Source organism: Pygoscelis adeliae, unplaced genomic scaffold (genome assembly GCF_000699105.1).
Source record: "Pygoscelis adeliae isolate BGI_AS28 unplaced genomic scaffold, ASM69910v1 Scaffold290, whole genome shotgun sequence".
Taxonomy (NCBI): domain Eukaryota; kingdom Metazoa; phylum Chordata; class Aves; order Sphenisciformes; family Spheniscidae; genus Pygoscelis; species Pygoscelis adeliae.
Genome location: NW_008823965.1, coordinates 855,018 through 871,606, shown reverse-complemented (window position 1 = coordinate 871,606; position 16,589 = coordinate 855,018). Strand labels below are relative to the sequence as shown.

Here is a 16,589-nt window from a genome sequence, read left to right as displayed (position 1 = left end):
GCTGAAGGAAACTCACTGCAGGGCTCAACTTGAAGCTGTAGCTTATCAGGATGCTCTTCAGCAACTGGAGCCTCAGTATTTTTAACTGAAAAATTAGTTGTTTCCAAACGTGATTCTGGTACACTTGGTTTATGTTCTGAAATTAATGATGGCTGACATTGATTTACTCTATCAATAAGTTCACTAGCCCTATTCATATTCTTTTGTTTGCTACTAGCTGTGGACATGCAGTTCTTGGCTACAGGCAAAGGTGTTGAAGTCAGTGGTTTAAAGCAGCAATGTTCTTTCATAATATCAGCATTAGTCCAACCACTCTTTTTTTCTCTCTCTATTTCAGTTGCTGGTGTTTTGGGTGTGGAGTCCATATGTTTTCTTCTTTGTGTTACATGGTGAGAATGACTCTCTATATCAACTTTCTGGCCACCTGTGAAAAATCACAAAACATTAATTAATTGTATATGCCTTCCCCCCGCTGATTTACAGGCCGTTTAGCCCATCAAAATTACCACTGTTTTATTAGGTTTACAGTTATTTTATAATACTCATTAAGATCCAATACAAACAAAAGCCCACATGTTACAACTATCTTTGCACATGAATTGTCTTAATTAAATCAATAGATTAACTGGCATATGCAAAGTTAGAGTAAAGTATGACTGGATTTTGAATTTGTAATTTTTTATTATTATGCTCTTATGTTATTTACATCTTTCTTGCCTGAAATGAAGCCATAAGCTTTCCTAAAATTTAGGAATGGATAGATATTTACTTGTAAAGCTGGTACTGGAAGAGATTATATGAAGGGTGTCTCACAGCAATGTCTACAAAACAGATGTAGCTTGAACCAAGGCACTCATCTTGCAATAATGCTACTCTTTATGTGTTTCAAATATACTTTAAATTATCTTCATAGTTTTCAATTCATAAATTTCAAAGAAATTTAAGTGAAAACATTTTTGACTGTACTATAAACTTATCAAACATTATCAATTGTTTTAAGACAATCAGATGGAATGACAATTAATTTCAGTCTGTTGACCACAACTCATACACATTTGTGAATAATTATCATTTTGCACCGTAGCACTTCTGTAATTTTAAAAACCATTTGTTTCTTCCAAAAAAGATGCAACTTCACATTTAGAATTGTTAATGAAGTTTTTTCCACAGGAAACGAACATACTTTGTTTCATTGTTGCCATGATGTTACTCGGCTGATTTGATGCTGTAAGATTAACTGAGCTGATTGTTGTAGTAAAATTAATTTCTGAAACCAAATTTTGCTCCTCACTTTTAGCAGGAACATCTGGTGACAGATGAATAGTTGCCTCCTGTTGAGAGGCTTGTGATAGGTCTTTTGAATTTGAAGGTACGTGGAGAAATTCACCGCTGCACTCTGATGAACAATCAATGCTTTTCTGGTTTCTTATAGCAAATGCATGCAAGGATTCAAGTGCACTATGAAAATTTTCATGGTGCTGGATTTGTTGACGAATCCATTTAGATAATCCTAAGAAAAAGAAGAAGAAAAAAAAGAGTTACTACAAAACTACATCATCTATACCAGGTATTTCATATCAGTAAATAGTACCCTAATATTGCAAATTCTTCTACATATGTATAGACAGACTCAAAGATTTCAAGAAGTTGCTCATGAAAGTAAGATAATGCATGTCTTCCTTTCCAGTTTTTTTTTTCCTGGAAACTTGATTTAATCAATGGTAGTATTTTGATGAGCAATACTAAAAATATTCTTTTTTATTAAAAGTCCTTTACCTTTTTTACTAATACTTTTTTTAAGGTCAAACTGCTGTGTTGCAAAAACATCATTATACTTCTTTTATGACTGGGTGTTCATTTTGCATGTTATCATGAATTATTAAAAAGTAACTTACATAGAGTACAGCTATTCATTACCATACTGACAGGGTCTGACAAAAATTAGAATATAGTGAAGCTTTTACAACTTTATTTCAGATTAAGTAACACTAACTCAGATATTCCTCAGAAGGAATCACAACTGCCCAATGGCTAAAATATAATACAATATGCTCTTATACAGCAAACATTTTTAAAGTTCTCAAATACCGGACGTCTTGAGCATAATAGCTGTTTAGATGATGTTGGAACGCACAAGGGTGAAGAGAAAACTAACTTTCTTGATTTTTAAAAAGTGTTTTTAAACCCATTTAATTATTCTTTTAATATCAGTTAAAAAAGAACAACAGAGAACTCGGTGGTTCTGTGAAGTTCTACTCTTTAGAAAAAGTACTAATCTTACCAAGTCTCTAACATATAGATTATTTGTATTACTATATGAATTACTTCTGTTTACTTAGATAGTTTAAATGTACTTTTAGTACAAACAGACATGTCAGAAAAGTGGTTTGACTTGTATTACAGCAGCTGAGCTCCACCTGCTGACTAGACTGCAACATTATCTGTTTACATCATCTTTTTGCCCATCTTCTAAACAGAGCAGGAACAAGGATACATAATGCATTCCGTAGCAATTTCTTTTTTTGTTTGTTTTTTTATATTTATTAAGGTAGGGTGCATGACCTGTTTTATTTTATCTGTATTTTTTTCTAGCCAGTATAAAACTACAAACAGAAAATACTTTTTGTGTATTGAGCATTTGGTGGTTCCAAATGGCACAACCTTTACTTGTTCTTACCTAAAAAGCCAGAATGTTAATTCAGACTGCTAACCCTAATCATTAAAGCTCCCTACAGGCAGAAAGTATACATCCACTAGAGACTTATCCAAAGTCCAAATAAAAATTCAGTAACTATTTTTAATACACACATATATACACATGCACACGTACGTATACACACATTACATATATTTAATATGCAAAGATTAAGTACCCTTAAGTTTTTACAGGTCCCATTTTAAGAAAGAATTCTCAAATTCTGCACACTGAAATTTCTATATCTTTACCTGTACGTCCCAAAAGGGGAAAGAAATTAAATTGACTGAACATCAGTATCAACATGTCTCAGTGTATTTAATGAACTAGCAATACACCAGGGTACAGTTTTAGAGTTTTCAGTTTCAACTGCGCAATTTGAGTTCAATGGATATATTTCATTACGACTTTTCCTACTCACTGGTATTTGTATCACCATATTTCTGTAATCTTGATTTTTCACTATTTGTTAATATTAGGAACTTTCCCAGAAAGATTTTTACAGCTTACCAGTTATGTACTTATTAGGGTTATTCCGGAATCGGTCATCAACTAAAATAAGAGCACCCCAGTCATTCCTATGTCTTATACACCTGTAAGTGAGCAACAAAAAAGAGTGTATATATAATTAGAGTACAAACAGTTAAAACTGTGGAGATCAGACTACAGGGATTGCAATGAGTCAGCTAAAACATGCAAAAATATACAGGAAGTGCTTTCCTACTGTCTTGCACCAAAAACGTTATGGATGTCATGGAAGCTTAATTTTCCTTCAGTTCTTGAATTACGAAAATGGGTAAATTTAAAAAAACGCACACAAATATTCAGCAGCTAATCAAACCACGTAATTTGTTTTCCACTCTTAACTGGGCAGCATAAACACTGAAAGGAGAACATGTCAAAGTGTAAAAGAAAAGAAAGTGGACTGATGCAACTGCAAGCAGTTTTTTAAATAACTATGCACTTTTTTGTTTCTAAACTGCATGTTATTCCTAACTCTTTAGTAACGAAATGAATAATGCTACAGATCAAAGCTGTGAGCGATACCGTTGAGTTCATAATTCAGTTGTTAGAGGCCTACAGAAATAATCCAATAGTCACTTTACATGTGTTGATATTATTTTTAACATTATTTGGATTTCTATACTGCCTGCCAGAAAAAAATTATTAAAGAACAGAGATAACATAAATGAAATATGGAAAAGAATCTGTCAGTAATAGTTTAGGATTATTATCCCCATTGTATAAGAGAAGGACAACTTTCGAAGATGATGTTTACAAATGTACATAAAACCACAAGTATATCAGCGTCAGGGCTTAAAATGGGAGCGACAAGGCTGGCTCTCCAAATAAATGTTATTTATTTACATTTGACGTCTCTCCATCATAAGAAAAGCTACCAAAACATCTTTAAGAAACAGATTTCTTCCAACTTCTCATTTTTGCATTGCTTTAATAAACGTTCTTTTAACTCATAGTTTAAATGACTTATGCCCACTGGAGACATATCCCACACTTTTAGGAAAAGTACCACTGCAAGGAATTCATAGCATGATTGTCACCTGGCCATACACACCATCTGTTATATTCCCAAAGGCTGCTATTTCATTTCATGGACTTGTGTTACTTCATATAACATAACAGCACTAAATTAAGAGAAAAGTGCCAAGTTGAAGACTACCATGCTTCTGCCTACTTCTATCCCTGCAGGCGTCTTTGCAGTAAGAAGCTTGCCTATCTACTATATAACTTAGTATCAACTTAGCAGACTGTTCTGGTTTTATAAAAATAGTCAACATACGCTGTCATCCTTCACCAAATCTCAGTTTAGTAAGAACTTAGTCTAATGGTATGATACACAATTTATACATTTATGTCAGAATGGAATTCTATTTTCTCCATTTAAGTTTAGACTAGCATAATTTCATTCAAATGATAAATGATAAAATAAGCAATTTTCACTAAAACGAGATTTAAGTTAAAATTTATTTCACAGTGACAAAACTTCAAATTCCTTTCTTACTATTAGCATTCCACAACTTTCTTAGATTTTTCTTAACTAATTTTAACTAATGCTCTCCAAAAATGAATCTAAGAAATCAGACCTGTAACAACAAGAATTTACAATGAGATTTTACTAACGTAGACTATTTTCTCTCAATTTTCTTTCTAAATCTTCATTTATGTCATCACATTTGTATTAGGTCTAATTCAAATAACAAGTCTTCCAGCTGATGTTTCTCTTCTTATCTATAAATCTGTGTCTGTACCTCTATATATCTGTGACAGATATATGGCATCTATGATAGATATGGATGACAGACAGCTATATCTATCTATGTACATGATAAATTTTGTTGGAGAAGGATGAATTAATTCTATCCTGTCAATAAAATTTTGGGGGATTTTTTTCATTTGAGAGAGTAAGCTATACCACTTCTTCTAAACCTGCAAAGAGATCAGTGAGCATAATTGAATTGACCTTTTGCAAAGGTCTGAGAAAAAAACCCATTATTTCTCCCTTTCAAAAATACTTGTAGGCTAATCATCAAACAACTGTTCTGAGCCCACCAAGAGTGTGAACAATTAATATATTTGAAAAGACCTAAGAATTTTCATTTGGTTTACAAGCTCAAGAACTATTTGTCTCCTCAAACGCTTTCCTTTCTGTATATCTGGACTACAAGCAATAAAACCTGCAACCAAACTAAAGTGGATTCTGAATGTAAAACAAAAACTCTGAATTATAACAACGCTCAAATGCACAACAGACTGAAAACCAGACAGTTGCCAGCACAGAACAGCTGAAGACCTGATTTCTGCAATATGAGTATTTTGGCCTGATTTATCCCCTTTGTGTTAACGTGAGGAATTAATTCTTAACGATGTTGCAAAAGAAGTTCTACATATATATATATTTTTAATTATGTTCAGTTTATCTCACCTTCCCAGAGCTTGGTTCAGAGCCCTATAAGCTTGAATTTCATACCACTGACTCCCTGGTAAAAGGCCTCTTGTATTTTTGTACTGGTCATTGTACTTCCTCTTTAATTCAACCTAAGAAAGAAATCATAAAATACTGGCTTTAATAATGACGTTGAAAAGGAAATATTATAAAAGGGGAAAACAAGCAAACACTGATTAAATAAGTGAATATGCAAAGTGTGCTTCAGTGTTTCAACTTTGTATTTTGTATACTAACCAACTATGGTTTTTACCCTTCTAAAGTTATTCTTAATGTGTGATCTATCCCAATAATTTATATGTAATAACACCACCACACACTTATCCAAATCGCTGTGCTAGCAAGAGAAGGATAAGCTGTTCACACAGGCAAAAAAAAAACCTAGATACAAGTAAATGGACTAACTAGACCACAGTTTTCTTTGCTCATCTGGAAGTAAATGGTACAATGGAGATCTTTATCGTTTCCTTTATAACAAACGCTGACTCCTAATCTACTGCTGGGACCAGACCATACTTTTCTCAAGTGAGGGTTAAGCAAATATAACCCCTTCTTCTACAGAAGCTAAGTAGTAGTACTAAGTACTACTAAAGTACTTCAGAGAGAGAGTGACCTCGCCAAAGTAGCAGAAGTCAGCAACACCAACTCTAATTCCTAGCTTGGCACCACCTTCTGCGGTTTGGAAACAAACGTTTCACTGGCTAAATGTGAAGCAAAGGCGGCAGCTAAGGTTTGCAGGCCCATGGGCTAGCATAAGGCAGAAAAGAGCAAGCTCCTCTTTTTTTTAAAAATGCTCTCTTCTAGCTGCTTCAAAAGCAGATCTGATATCAACTGCAAAAGAAATCCCCTGCCTCCCCTTTCTAATCATGTGGATAACTACACATACAATGCCCGATCTGAATTTGAACGAGAATTTGTATTTGGACATTACACACAGTTCCAACATATATCAAAATATTTTATTATTATTGGGGGGGACAGACTGAATTTTATTTTTATTAAATAAACAAACATAAAACTACACCAAAAACGGTCTTTCCATTGCTCTTTTGTACAGTATTAACCTTTCTAAACTGACAAGTGAAAGGACAACGCTTCAGGAGAGAAAACAGCAGACTTCTAACCTCTTCTGACAGGTAACTTTCAAGTTGCATTTGGATAAGGAATTTTATTTTATGTACTTATGCCCTTTAAATTGCCTGTCAAATTTACAAATTCAATCTTTACAGCCAGAAAGTAAATTCAGTTTGATTTCACAGATTTAATATTTGTTCCAGTCACTCAGCATTTATTGACTGGCATGTGAGGTTTCCTTTGTAATTTTCAAAACAGAAGATTATTTCTTCTGAACATTTTATGAACATTAAAACCGTTCCTTAAAAAGGAACTTAAGCATATCTGCATTTCTCCAAAAGGAGACACTACCTGGAGAAACAAAAGGCTACTCCTCACCATTTCAAATGAGGTATGATGTTGGAAAATTTCATTGAAGTCATTCGTTATGTTTTAAAGACAATATACTCCTATACATACTTTGCATTTGTCTTCTAGTCCTGGTAAGTTTTCTAACAATTTCCTCTTTTGAAGAATTTCTGTTATCAGTATGATTTTGGCCAATTGTAACAAACGTAGCTTTACCACAGTTTCTTACTTCATGAGCAGACTGTTCAAAACAGTATTAGAGTAACTAGTCATGGGTCTTACACTGATAAAAATTACGATGTTTTTAATTATGTGCATAAACCCACTGAAGTAACAGGAGAACGCAAACCAGTCAGATCATCTACATTGTATTGCATTACCCTGTGAATAAAATACATTACTTTTACATTCTTCTAATACATGTTAGCATTATGCAAATGTATGCTGCTTGTACTGCACATCAACGACATCTCATTTCTCAAATTATATAAAAATCCATATTCTCTTGGTCTAAACGTGTAATGTATCTTTAAAACCTCTTTTCTATCTTAATTAAAAAAGGGTTAACAGAAAATAAACATTCTGTTTTCTCACTTAAATAATCATGTCTCAGCATGAGATGACAACTTACATTGCTGAGAGTTCAGTTTTCATTATAAGTCTACTAAAGGTAAAAGGCCAGGGCATGTCATTTTAATGCAATCGGAATCTATTTCATTGTATAACTCTTACATTATCAAGCATCAAATCAACGCCCAATTCAAAATGACATGTTACATATGTGAAAAAGCCAGTCTCTCCTGCTAGCAAATATCCTAAATGTGCAGTAAACCACAGGCTAGAAGGGATTAGTTAAAATGTCAAAAGACAGCCTTTTACTTTTACCTGTTCATCCTTAAAAATATACTCTTAGCTATCAGGCATGCTTTACAGACAAATAGCTTCAGCAAGCAGCGGCAGAAGGCCCGTGGCAAGCTCTGCCATCTTGTAGCTGTCAGACAGATTAGTCTTTGATCTGTCTGGGAGGTCATGGTCACATTCACATTAACTGAAGTCTAACAACATTATACCTGCTAACCGCTCGTTCTTTTAATGCTTAATTAGTTCGACATCTTTCACTATGGAATATTAACTGAGAAACAGCAACAAAAAATAAATGCCATGAACAAATTTTTTTTTAATGACTTGGAAAAATATTTTGAGGCAGTTTCTGCTACAATTCAAAAGGATTTTCAAGCATATTTTTCAATCAAACTTAGCAATACAAGTTTGACAACGACAACAACAACAACATTAAACAACATTCATTATATTAGATTTTAAGTGTTTGATAAACCACAAAAAAAAAGTTACCTGTGGTAACATTGCTTCACATGAAGAAATTCAGACTTATTCAGGATTCAAGTGATGTATAAGTACATAAAGTGGATTTATACTGCAATGACCATGGACTATATCAGTTAGCTTATGGCACGAAGCTCAGAAGACTAGCTCAAAACTAGAGCTTGTTTTTGAACCCCAAAATAACCTGCAAATTCAGATACAGAAGCCTGCAGCACGCTTTTTTAGCAACATGCCAGGCTGAACCAAATTTATTCAAAATTAACAAAAACATGGCTATATTTAACAGCAAGGTATACAAATATCAATCTATTATGAACGATTTGTTTCTACAGAAAAATCAGTGGTTAGACAATAAAATTAAAGCACCGCTTTCTCCTTTAAATTGAGTTCTGTAAATATAAAGCTTCTCCTTGTTTTGCAGTCATAATTACAACTGAGATAAGGAAATGTGAAACAATTTCAGCTCATTTTACCTATCTTCAGCTAAAGGTCTGCACAGCATCCTACATGCTAATTTACCTGTTAAGAAGTTTTAAGGAGAAAGCATTTAACCTACAAAGAATAAAAACTACTGTGCTACACAATTAATTACTTTTTTAAAATTTTACTTCAGTAAAAACAAGCAGATGGTCCAACAGACACTCATCCAGACTCATTTTATCTCAGACAAAGAACAGGACCTTAGACCTCAAGAGCTAACAGCAAAGCGTAGCAGGACTGGAGAATGTGCATTTGGGGCAGTTACCACTCATAGTCAGAATACTGTAACCCGTACTTGTACAATATACCTGTAGAATACTGTATCAGTGCCAGTATCACAATATGAAGGTTGAACGGGCTAAGCCATAGTACATAATTTTTTATTTTGTGCGATTTAAATCAGCAAAATAAACTGTGTTTGGTTTTACTTCATCTGGCAAAGTTTCAAGATTTTTTTTAGATGCATTACTTTACTTAACCAAATGTAGTGCTGTACTTTGCTTTCTAAAGACAAACAAAAAAATCCCAAGATTTTTTTTAATACTAATAGTTAACAAGCCAGGCCTGTTCTTTGATAAGACATCACTTCACAAATATCTTCAACTGTCTCCTATTTTCTCTGGTAGATTAAAAATGACCTCCGGTTTGTAACCTGTGGGATTACAAACCAGATTACCCAGAAGTCTACAGACAAGACAGAAATTTGTGAATACAATGGCACTATTGTGAGCAGTTAAACAGAGCACTCATCTAAACCTGCATTTCTCTTTACATCAGCACTTAGCAGTGCTGTGACAGCCCAGGTTAAAGAAAGAGGCAACTGCTGAAAGGAAAAAGGCAAATAAACTTGGAATTGTGTCAACACATGCACACGTGTAGGTTGGTACATAAACACACACATGTGTAAACTCATGCCCTTCACTCCCCAACGCTCTCCTCCATGGAAATAAAAACCAGAAAACGGATATAAATGTTTTCTGGCATTCCACTGACTTGTTTCTCTGGTTTTATGAGAGGAAAAATAGTAATGAAAACAAAAACCGTTTTGCTCATATAATCCAAAAAAATTTAAAAGACACATTCATGTTTAACATTTACTAACCCCCCCCCTCCTAAAAACAAACAAGCAAAAAATACCAGGTGGTCATTCCCTGCTTCCATCCCCAAAAAAGACATAAAAATGGTTTTTAAGCAATTCTACCGTCCTAAAAATCTCATGTGTCCTGTTAGAGTCTCTCTTCCACCTGAAATAGCAATAATTAGAATTCTTCAAGAAAATACTTGCCATCTACTTTCCTTCTGACGAATGCCAAGCAATCATAAAAGTTTGTAAGTGCGGGAAAGTAAGAGACATGAAAACCTATTTCTTTTCTTTTACATCTGAAAATCCTTAAATAGAAGTAGCATTAAATAGTGCAGCATTTAACTTCCCCCCCTCACTTCAAAAGCAGTAACAACGTCTGTGAGATTTAAGACTAAATAATGCACGTGTAAAGACCTGGGTGAGTCATAGAATATGCTTCAAACATCCTCGCTCCTCGGTAGACCTACTAAAAGCTGTATCTAAACACAATGTCTCACTTTATTAGCCCACAGGAAAAAGATATTATGGCAGGACGTTATCTTTAAATGCTCAAAGCATTCCAAGTGCAGTGTTAGTACATATAAAACAGTATGAAATAAGCAGATGCTTATTACCTATAATTTATTGAGCTAGATTCTGTGTATGACAATAATTTAAGGCCATTCTAACCATCTCATATACCTAAAGATGGTCACCAGACAAACATGACACACTCTTCTGCTTTCACACAGAAATACTGCATTTCTTTAAAAAACAACAACATAACCCCAAAACTGTGAGTCGAGCGATACCATATATACTGTGAACAAGACATTATCAGCTAGAGACATGATTAATACTTTGTACTGCTCAATTATCTTCAAGATGGTCTGTTACACAGCTCCATCCTACAAGAGTCTCTTTAGCAGATGAATCACTGTGAGGCTGGACTCTGCACCCACCGCCCTCCAGCTGCTGCCCCTTACAGAGGCTATCAACTCAAATCAATAGTTCGTGCATCAAAGCCACATAAGCTTAAAAATAGTTCAGGTGACCTTTTCTGCCTGGAAATTTCTATGCGCACTTAAAAATTTGCCTTCCTTGGATAATACTGAATAAAATCAGGAAACAACATCTCTGCAGATCTAGATCCCAGACTAGCTGTATCTTGCAGACTGTTGCACCCAAACAGCGCACCTGAAAAGATACTGGGCTTCCATGGGATGTAAATATTTGTTGCCTGAATGAAGATATAAGCAAAACTAGGAAAAGCTACTGAAACTGGAAAAAACCCACAAAGGTGGCAAGAAAGAAACTATATACGGAAAAACACTGCTGGCTTGTTTCCCTATAGCCCAAAAACCTAAAATACAACTTCAAAAAGTAAAGCCAAACAACCCAGCAGCAAACTACTGTCTATTAGAGTCTGCTAACTGGCCAATACTATCCTCTGGGACAGAAAAACAGTACTATCACTTTATGCAAAGCTGTATTTCTCTTATTTTTAATTCACAAGCTATTTTATGACTAAATGCTTCCCCAGTATTCTCACTCTTAATCCCAGTGTTAGAGAGATGGGAAGCTTATGTAATGTTGTAACCACTGAACACTTCTAGTATTGTCAACTACACCATGTGGCATCTCAGAGATCTGGAAGTTTTACGGTTTGACAAATCTTGTAGCACATTCACCCCAGGCCCATCTACTCATCTCAGTCTTGTAAGCTTTGAGGGACTGCGAACAAGTGACTTGATTAAAATCTAATGCAACCAAAACTCTCCTCTGAAGAGAAAGTTCGATCCATTTCCAGTGAAGCAGAAGTGAAAAAAATCAAACAGCTTCCCTTGAGGTACAACACTGCTGCATACGCTCAGTGCCACTGCATCTAAGGTGAAGTGGTAAGTGTCAGTCATCCTTACAAATCCCCAAGGTGATAGCTTCACTTTTAAAGCTTTCAACATACTTTGACAGTAAAGTAAAAACTTAAAGGTCAACACGACTTGCTAAGGACAAGATAAACACAAGAAAATCACTTTGGAATTTTTTATGGATCAGAAAAGTAAACTATTAAATGTAAAGGAAAAGTTTTGATTTACTGTATTATTTATCCAAAGGCTTAACTTCCGGATATATTCAGGGATGATTTCTGTGATCTGCGCCAACATATTGACATTAGGCTTGCACCAGTAGAAGAGAAATGCCATCCACTAGTCTTACATGTTAAGTTGAACTTAAATGTTACCTTTGTGAGCTACAGTAATGCTGTATTCCACAGGATTCTACAGCTACTCCCACAAATTAAACCGCTGCCGTTGATTTTTTTTTTTTTTTCCTTAATTAACACAATTTCTATTGGATGTAAGAAGAGTGTGGATGGCTTTGGCTTTTCACAACCTTTCTTATTTCTGGAAAAGTGGGAAGTGAAAGGCTTTTGAGATATATTACTGCTTCAAACTGATGTAACAAATTACCACACCACCAATATTTAATGCATTGCTTGTTTTTTTTGTAACACAGGTAGCTGACATTCTCCTTTGGGGAGAAGGGAAAAAAAAAACCCCGATGGAGATCTGCAATATCCATCCAGTCACCTTGTTACGATGTGATTCTGCACTCTGCATTACCCCTTAGTAAGCAGCATCACAGCAGATTGCAATAATTTACAGTGTATTGCTGCAAGACAAGTACAATGCTGGCTGAATAATCTGAAACCATGCTCTTTTATAAAATTTAGAGGTATATTGTCTAGATAATTGTTATTTTAACATCTAGAAGCTTGCTGCATATAACATTGTACATTTCAATGATGTAAGTGTATGTCTTATTTATATCCTTGACTGTTTCAAAAAGCTACTTTGCAATTAAAATACAAAATAAAATTGAATATGAAGTGGGGCTTGGAAGACAGACAAATGTGTGTGGGTATGTGTATATATGCAAACATATACACACGTTGCACTTCTACCCTATTCAGTATTTCCCTCTCAGAGAACATTCAATAAATAATATACCATGATGTTTGGCTTTCCTGTGAAAGGTCCATAAGTGTTTTTCTGCTCCCCACTTTATATTTTTAATTTATTTTCTTCTTTATTCCACTACTGGGGAAAAAAAAGTGGCTCAGGTTTAGACAGCCATTAACATAGACAAATAAAAATACCTGATCACTTTTTACAAATATTTAAATCATACTGATGACAGGTCAGCTGAAAATGATAGCACATACTGCGTCTCAAGGCTTTCACAAAGACTGTCAGATTTGACTGTGAAGTTGTGGCAAAGCTGCTCTGCCTGCTTAAAACAATCACACCAGTAACAGAACAGTCAAGCCTTAGATCTGTAAAAAAATTCTTAACTTCACAGGGAATTTTCAAATTCTACTAAAGATAAACACAACAATGATTTTCCCATAAAATGTAATTTTCTGTACCAGTTTTCCTGTATTTTAAAACAATAATTTATTTTGGATAAGTGGAAATATTCTTCAAGTGATCCAAAGCTATGATGGAATTCATACAGTGCATGGTGTGTTTCTCAGCTCAAGTTAAGCATCTAAAATAACAATAATTTTCTTAGAAATTTTTCTAATTATTTCAGCAACCATTTATCTAGCACAAGATTCTTTCTCTTTTCAATGAAGAAACAGCATATAGGCTTAAAAATTGCCACAAGGACTAGAAATTAACTTAAATATTCAGGAAAATGCCATTATTCTGAAACGATACAAATATCTCAATTTGTTGAGCTCTCAAGAAAGGATAAAGCAACTTCAGTCCGAGAGCTGCAAATTCTTTGCATAATTAAGTTAGATATATAACCCAGAAAATTGTAATTTAAATGATGTGTTCCATCACGTTTCCCAAATTATGTTGCTGGAAACAATAAAGAAAGTATTTGCCATCGTAGTTCATATTCACCCTATAGCAGCTATGGGAAATACTTCTCATTAATGGCAAAGTCAGCTACAGTTCTCGAGTAATGTCACCGCACAGAAATCCTAGCCTTATCAAGTTTATTTTCCTTGCACATCTATTGATGTAAAAGGGTTTGACTGCATTTTCCTCTATATTTTGGTAAAGTTCTCTTAGCTGTTACATGATTAAGTACACTCTACTGTACTACGATCAAAAGCATCTGGAAAGGTGAAAGTGAAGAAATGCTCTCTGGGAAAGTTAGCTTAATGCTTGCACTTCAGAGTTGCCCATTTTCAACATTTCATAGCGAGTTTCTTTATTTTCAGGTCTCCAAGGTAAGAACAGTAAATTATGACTTGAACTAAACAAGTCACACTTGGCTCCAAAATCAGATTTTCCTACCTCCAGTTTCAGGTCCCAGAGGTGGGCAGAGGAAATCCTGGTCACAGCCAAAGAAGTCGTTTTTGGCTCTGAAATATATTTTCCTGCTTTACGAGAGCCAAACCCTACCATTGAGAGTACCATAGCTTTAAGCAATACTTCTACATTTCTTTTATATATTTTGCTTTAGCAACCTGATTCTTCAGCAATACGAAACCATTTTCAATAACACAGAATTAGGGTTTTGGCCTCTCTTTTTTAAATCAGTATTGTTTATTATAAGTACACTTCTGAGCCTTAGTAATTTCTTTCTCCCTAACACTGACAAAGTGTTTTAGACTCTTTGTGAAAATGAGTGAACGTAAGATACTATGTGCCTAAAATTTTTAAGTGAAACTAAATGATACTCTTTAAAGGTTCTACAGAAAATAACGTAACTTACAAAAGCATACAGTTACTTAAGGAGACCAAATGCTTGCCATTTAATACCAGAAGTTGTGGCATATATTTAGCACAAACATATGGAGAAAATAAAATTGGATATTATACATCACACTTGACAATGAGTTTCTTGCCCAAGTAAAGAATGATGTCTGGATCCAAAATGCTACAACTCAAAATATATAACAGAAGTTAATGAATAGTATGTTAGCATCAGATAACATGTATATGGGATTACACATCTTTTTCTGTCACATTATTTATGTTCTCTAATATTACAGTTCACTGGTATTAGCATCAAGTTACAAATCATAAAACATATTTAGAAAGCAGGTTGATCACAGACAAGTAATATTAGTGGAGATGAGCCAACATCAAACTGCCAACATAAAATATTGGTCTCCAAAGGTACGATTCTACAAACCCTTATGATTGTGCACAGTCCTAGAAGTATTAAAGGGATTACTCACACTACTTACTCACAGTAAAAGCTATGTGCAGGAGTAAGGGGTTACAGAATTGAGTCTTAAGAGGACTTTTGTTAACCCAAAAAGCAGACATGCAAGTGTATTTTCATGTAGAAGCGGAGCACTTTTTAGTGATTTAAACCAATCCCAGAAGTATATCATTCATGGATATGCCAAGGGAATTGTTACTCACTTGCATTTCCTATTTTTAAAGCGATGTCATTATTAATCATCTTATCAGTTTCTTAGTTTGGTATGTCTACTAAGCATCTATTGCTATGTAAAAGTCAACACATGTACCTGTGTTCACAGTTTTATGTCTATACAGGACTAACTTGACTTGTGTCACTGTCTTTTGCATTTTCTTCTGTCTGCTCAGAACCCAAGTTCCTCCCAAAACTTCAAAGCTGGAAGTTTTAAAATTTCCAGGTTTTAATCAGTTTTCTGGTTAGCCTACAAAACGTAAAGAAACACCAACCGACTATATCGTAAAAGCAAATGTCTTAACTATCCTATAGACTTTAACTGTTTCATTTGGGAACTTAACGTATCCTAAAATCCTACAAAAAAAAAAGATAAACTGTACAGTGTCCTCTGATGTCTCAAAATCTGGATTCTTCTAACACCAGGAGGAAAAAGAATTCCAATAGAAAAAAAACTGTTAATAAGGAGAAACATTTAAAATAAAATCAGCCACCCTAAAAGAAAGTCACTCGGTTGTATTTGGAAGGGAGAATTCATATCTTCTTAGTATGATGAGCACTACTGATACGCTTTGAAAATGATCCTGAATAGGAAAAGGTATTTGAATAAAATACTGTAATCATATTCTTCCTGATAGTTGTATCATAAATTATTTCTACCGTTTAATGCAAGGAGCATTTGAACATCAGCTTTCACTTTAAAACCCAACTCTATTCCCACCTCAGTTCCAAAGGATTTAGATCTGATCATAAAAGTATGGTTAGAAGACGAAGTTGCATCACGGGCAGGATGGTACAAGTATCATTTAAATCCCTCGCAATTGGGCTTGTGACTTTCGGATTCTAACTGCTAATGGAACAGTAACATAGCCAGCCAAACTCCAACTGGTTAGGACAACAGGTTAAGCCTTAACTATAGACAATCAATTGTCTAATTAATAAAGAATCTCTTTTCAGGTAATACTCTGCTACATGACAGCATGGTTTATAGCATCCCTCCCAAACCCTACAAGTTTCATGCACCTTTTTTGCCTTATTGACATATTAATACTCCTTCAGTTCTATGAAGTTATACTCATTGAAGATAACTCCAAAGCATTTAGAAGAATTATAACAGTGTACAGGAAAAAAACTTTGTTTTCCTTTCTAATGTTCAGGTAAGGTCTGTTGGTCTAGGGGGACTAAAGTAACAAACAACAGTTTGCATTTGCTAA

The 16,589-nt window shown here is 34.5% G+C and overlaps 1 protein-coding gene across 1 annotated transcript in view; it reads right to left on the bottom strand.

Moving 5' to 3' along the window:
* BRIP1 (BRCA1 interacting protein C-terminal helicase 1) overlaps positions 1–16,589 on the bottom strand; it is a 61,560-nt gene that overhangs the window by 470 nt on the left and 44,501 nt on the right. The window contains exons 16-19 of the mRNA XM_009323961.1: positions 5,640–5,752; positions 3,206–3,288; positions 1,211–1,510; positions 3–424 (exon numbers count right to left, since the gene is read on the bottom strand). Coding sequence (XP_009322236.1) covers positions 3–424; positions 1,211–1,510; positions 3,206–3,288; positions 5,640–5,752 — 918 coding nt within the window. The remainder of the gene's footprint in view (positions 1–2; positions 425–1,210; positions 1,511–3,205; positions 3,289–5,639; positions 5,753–16,589) is intronic.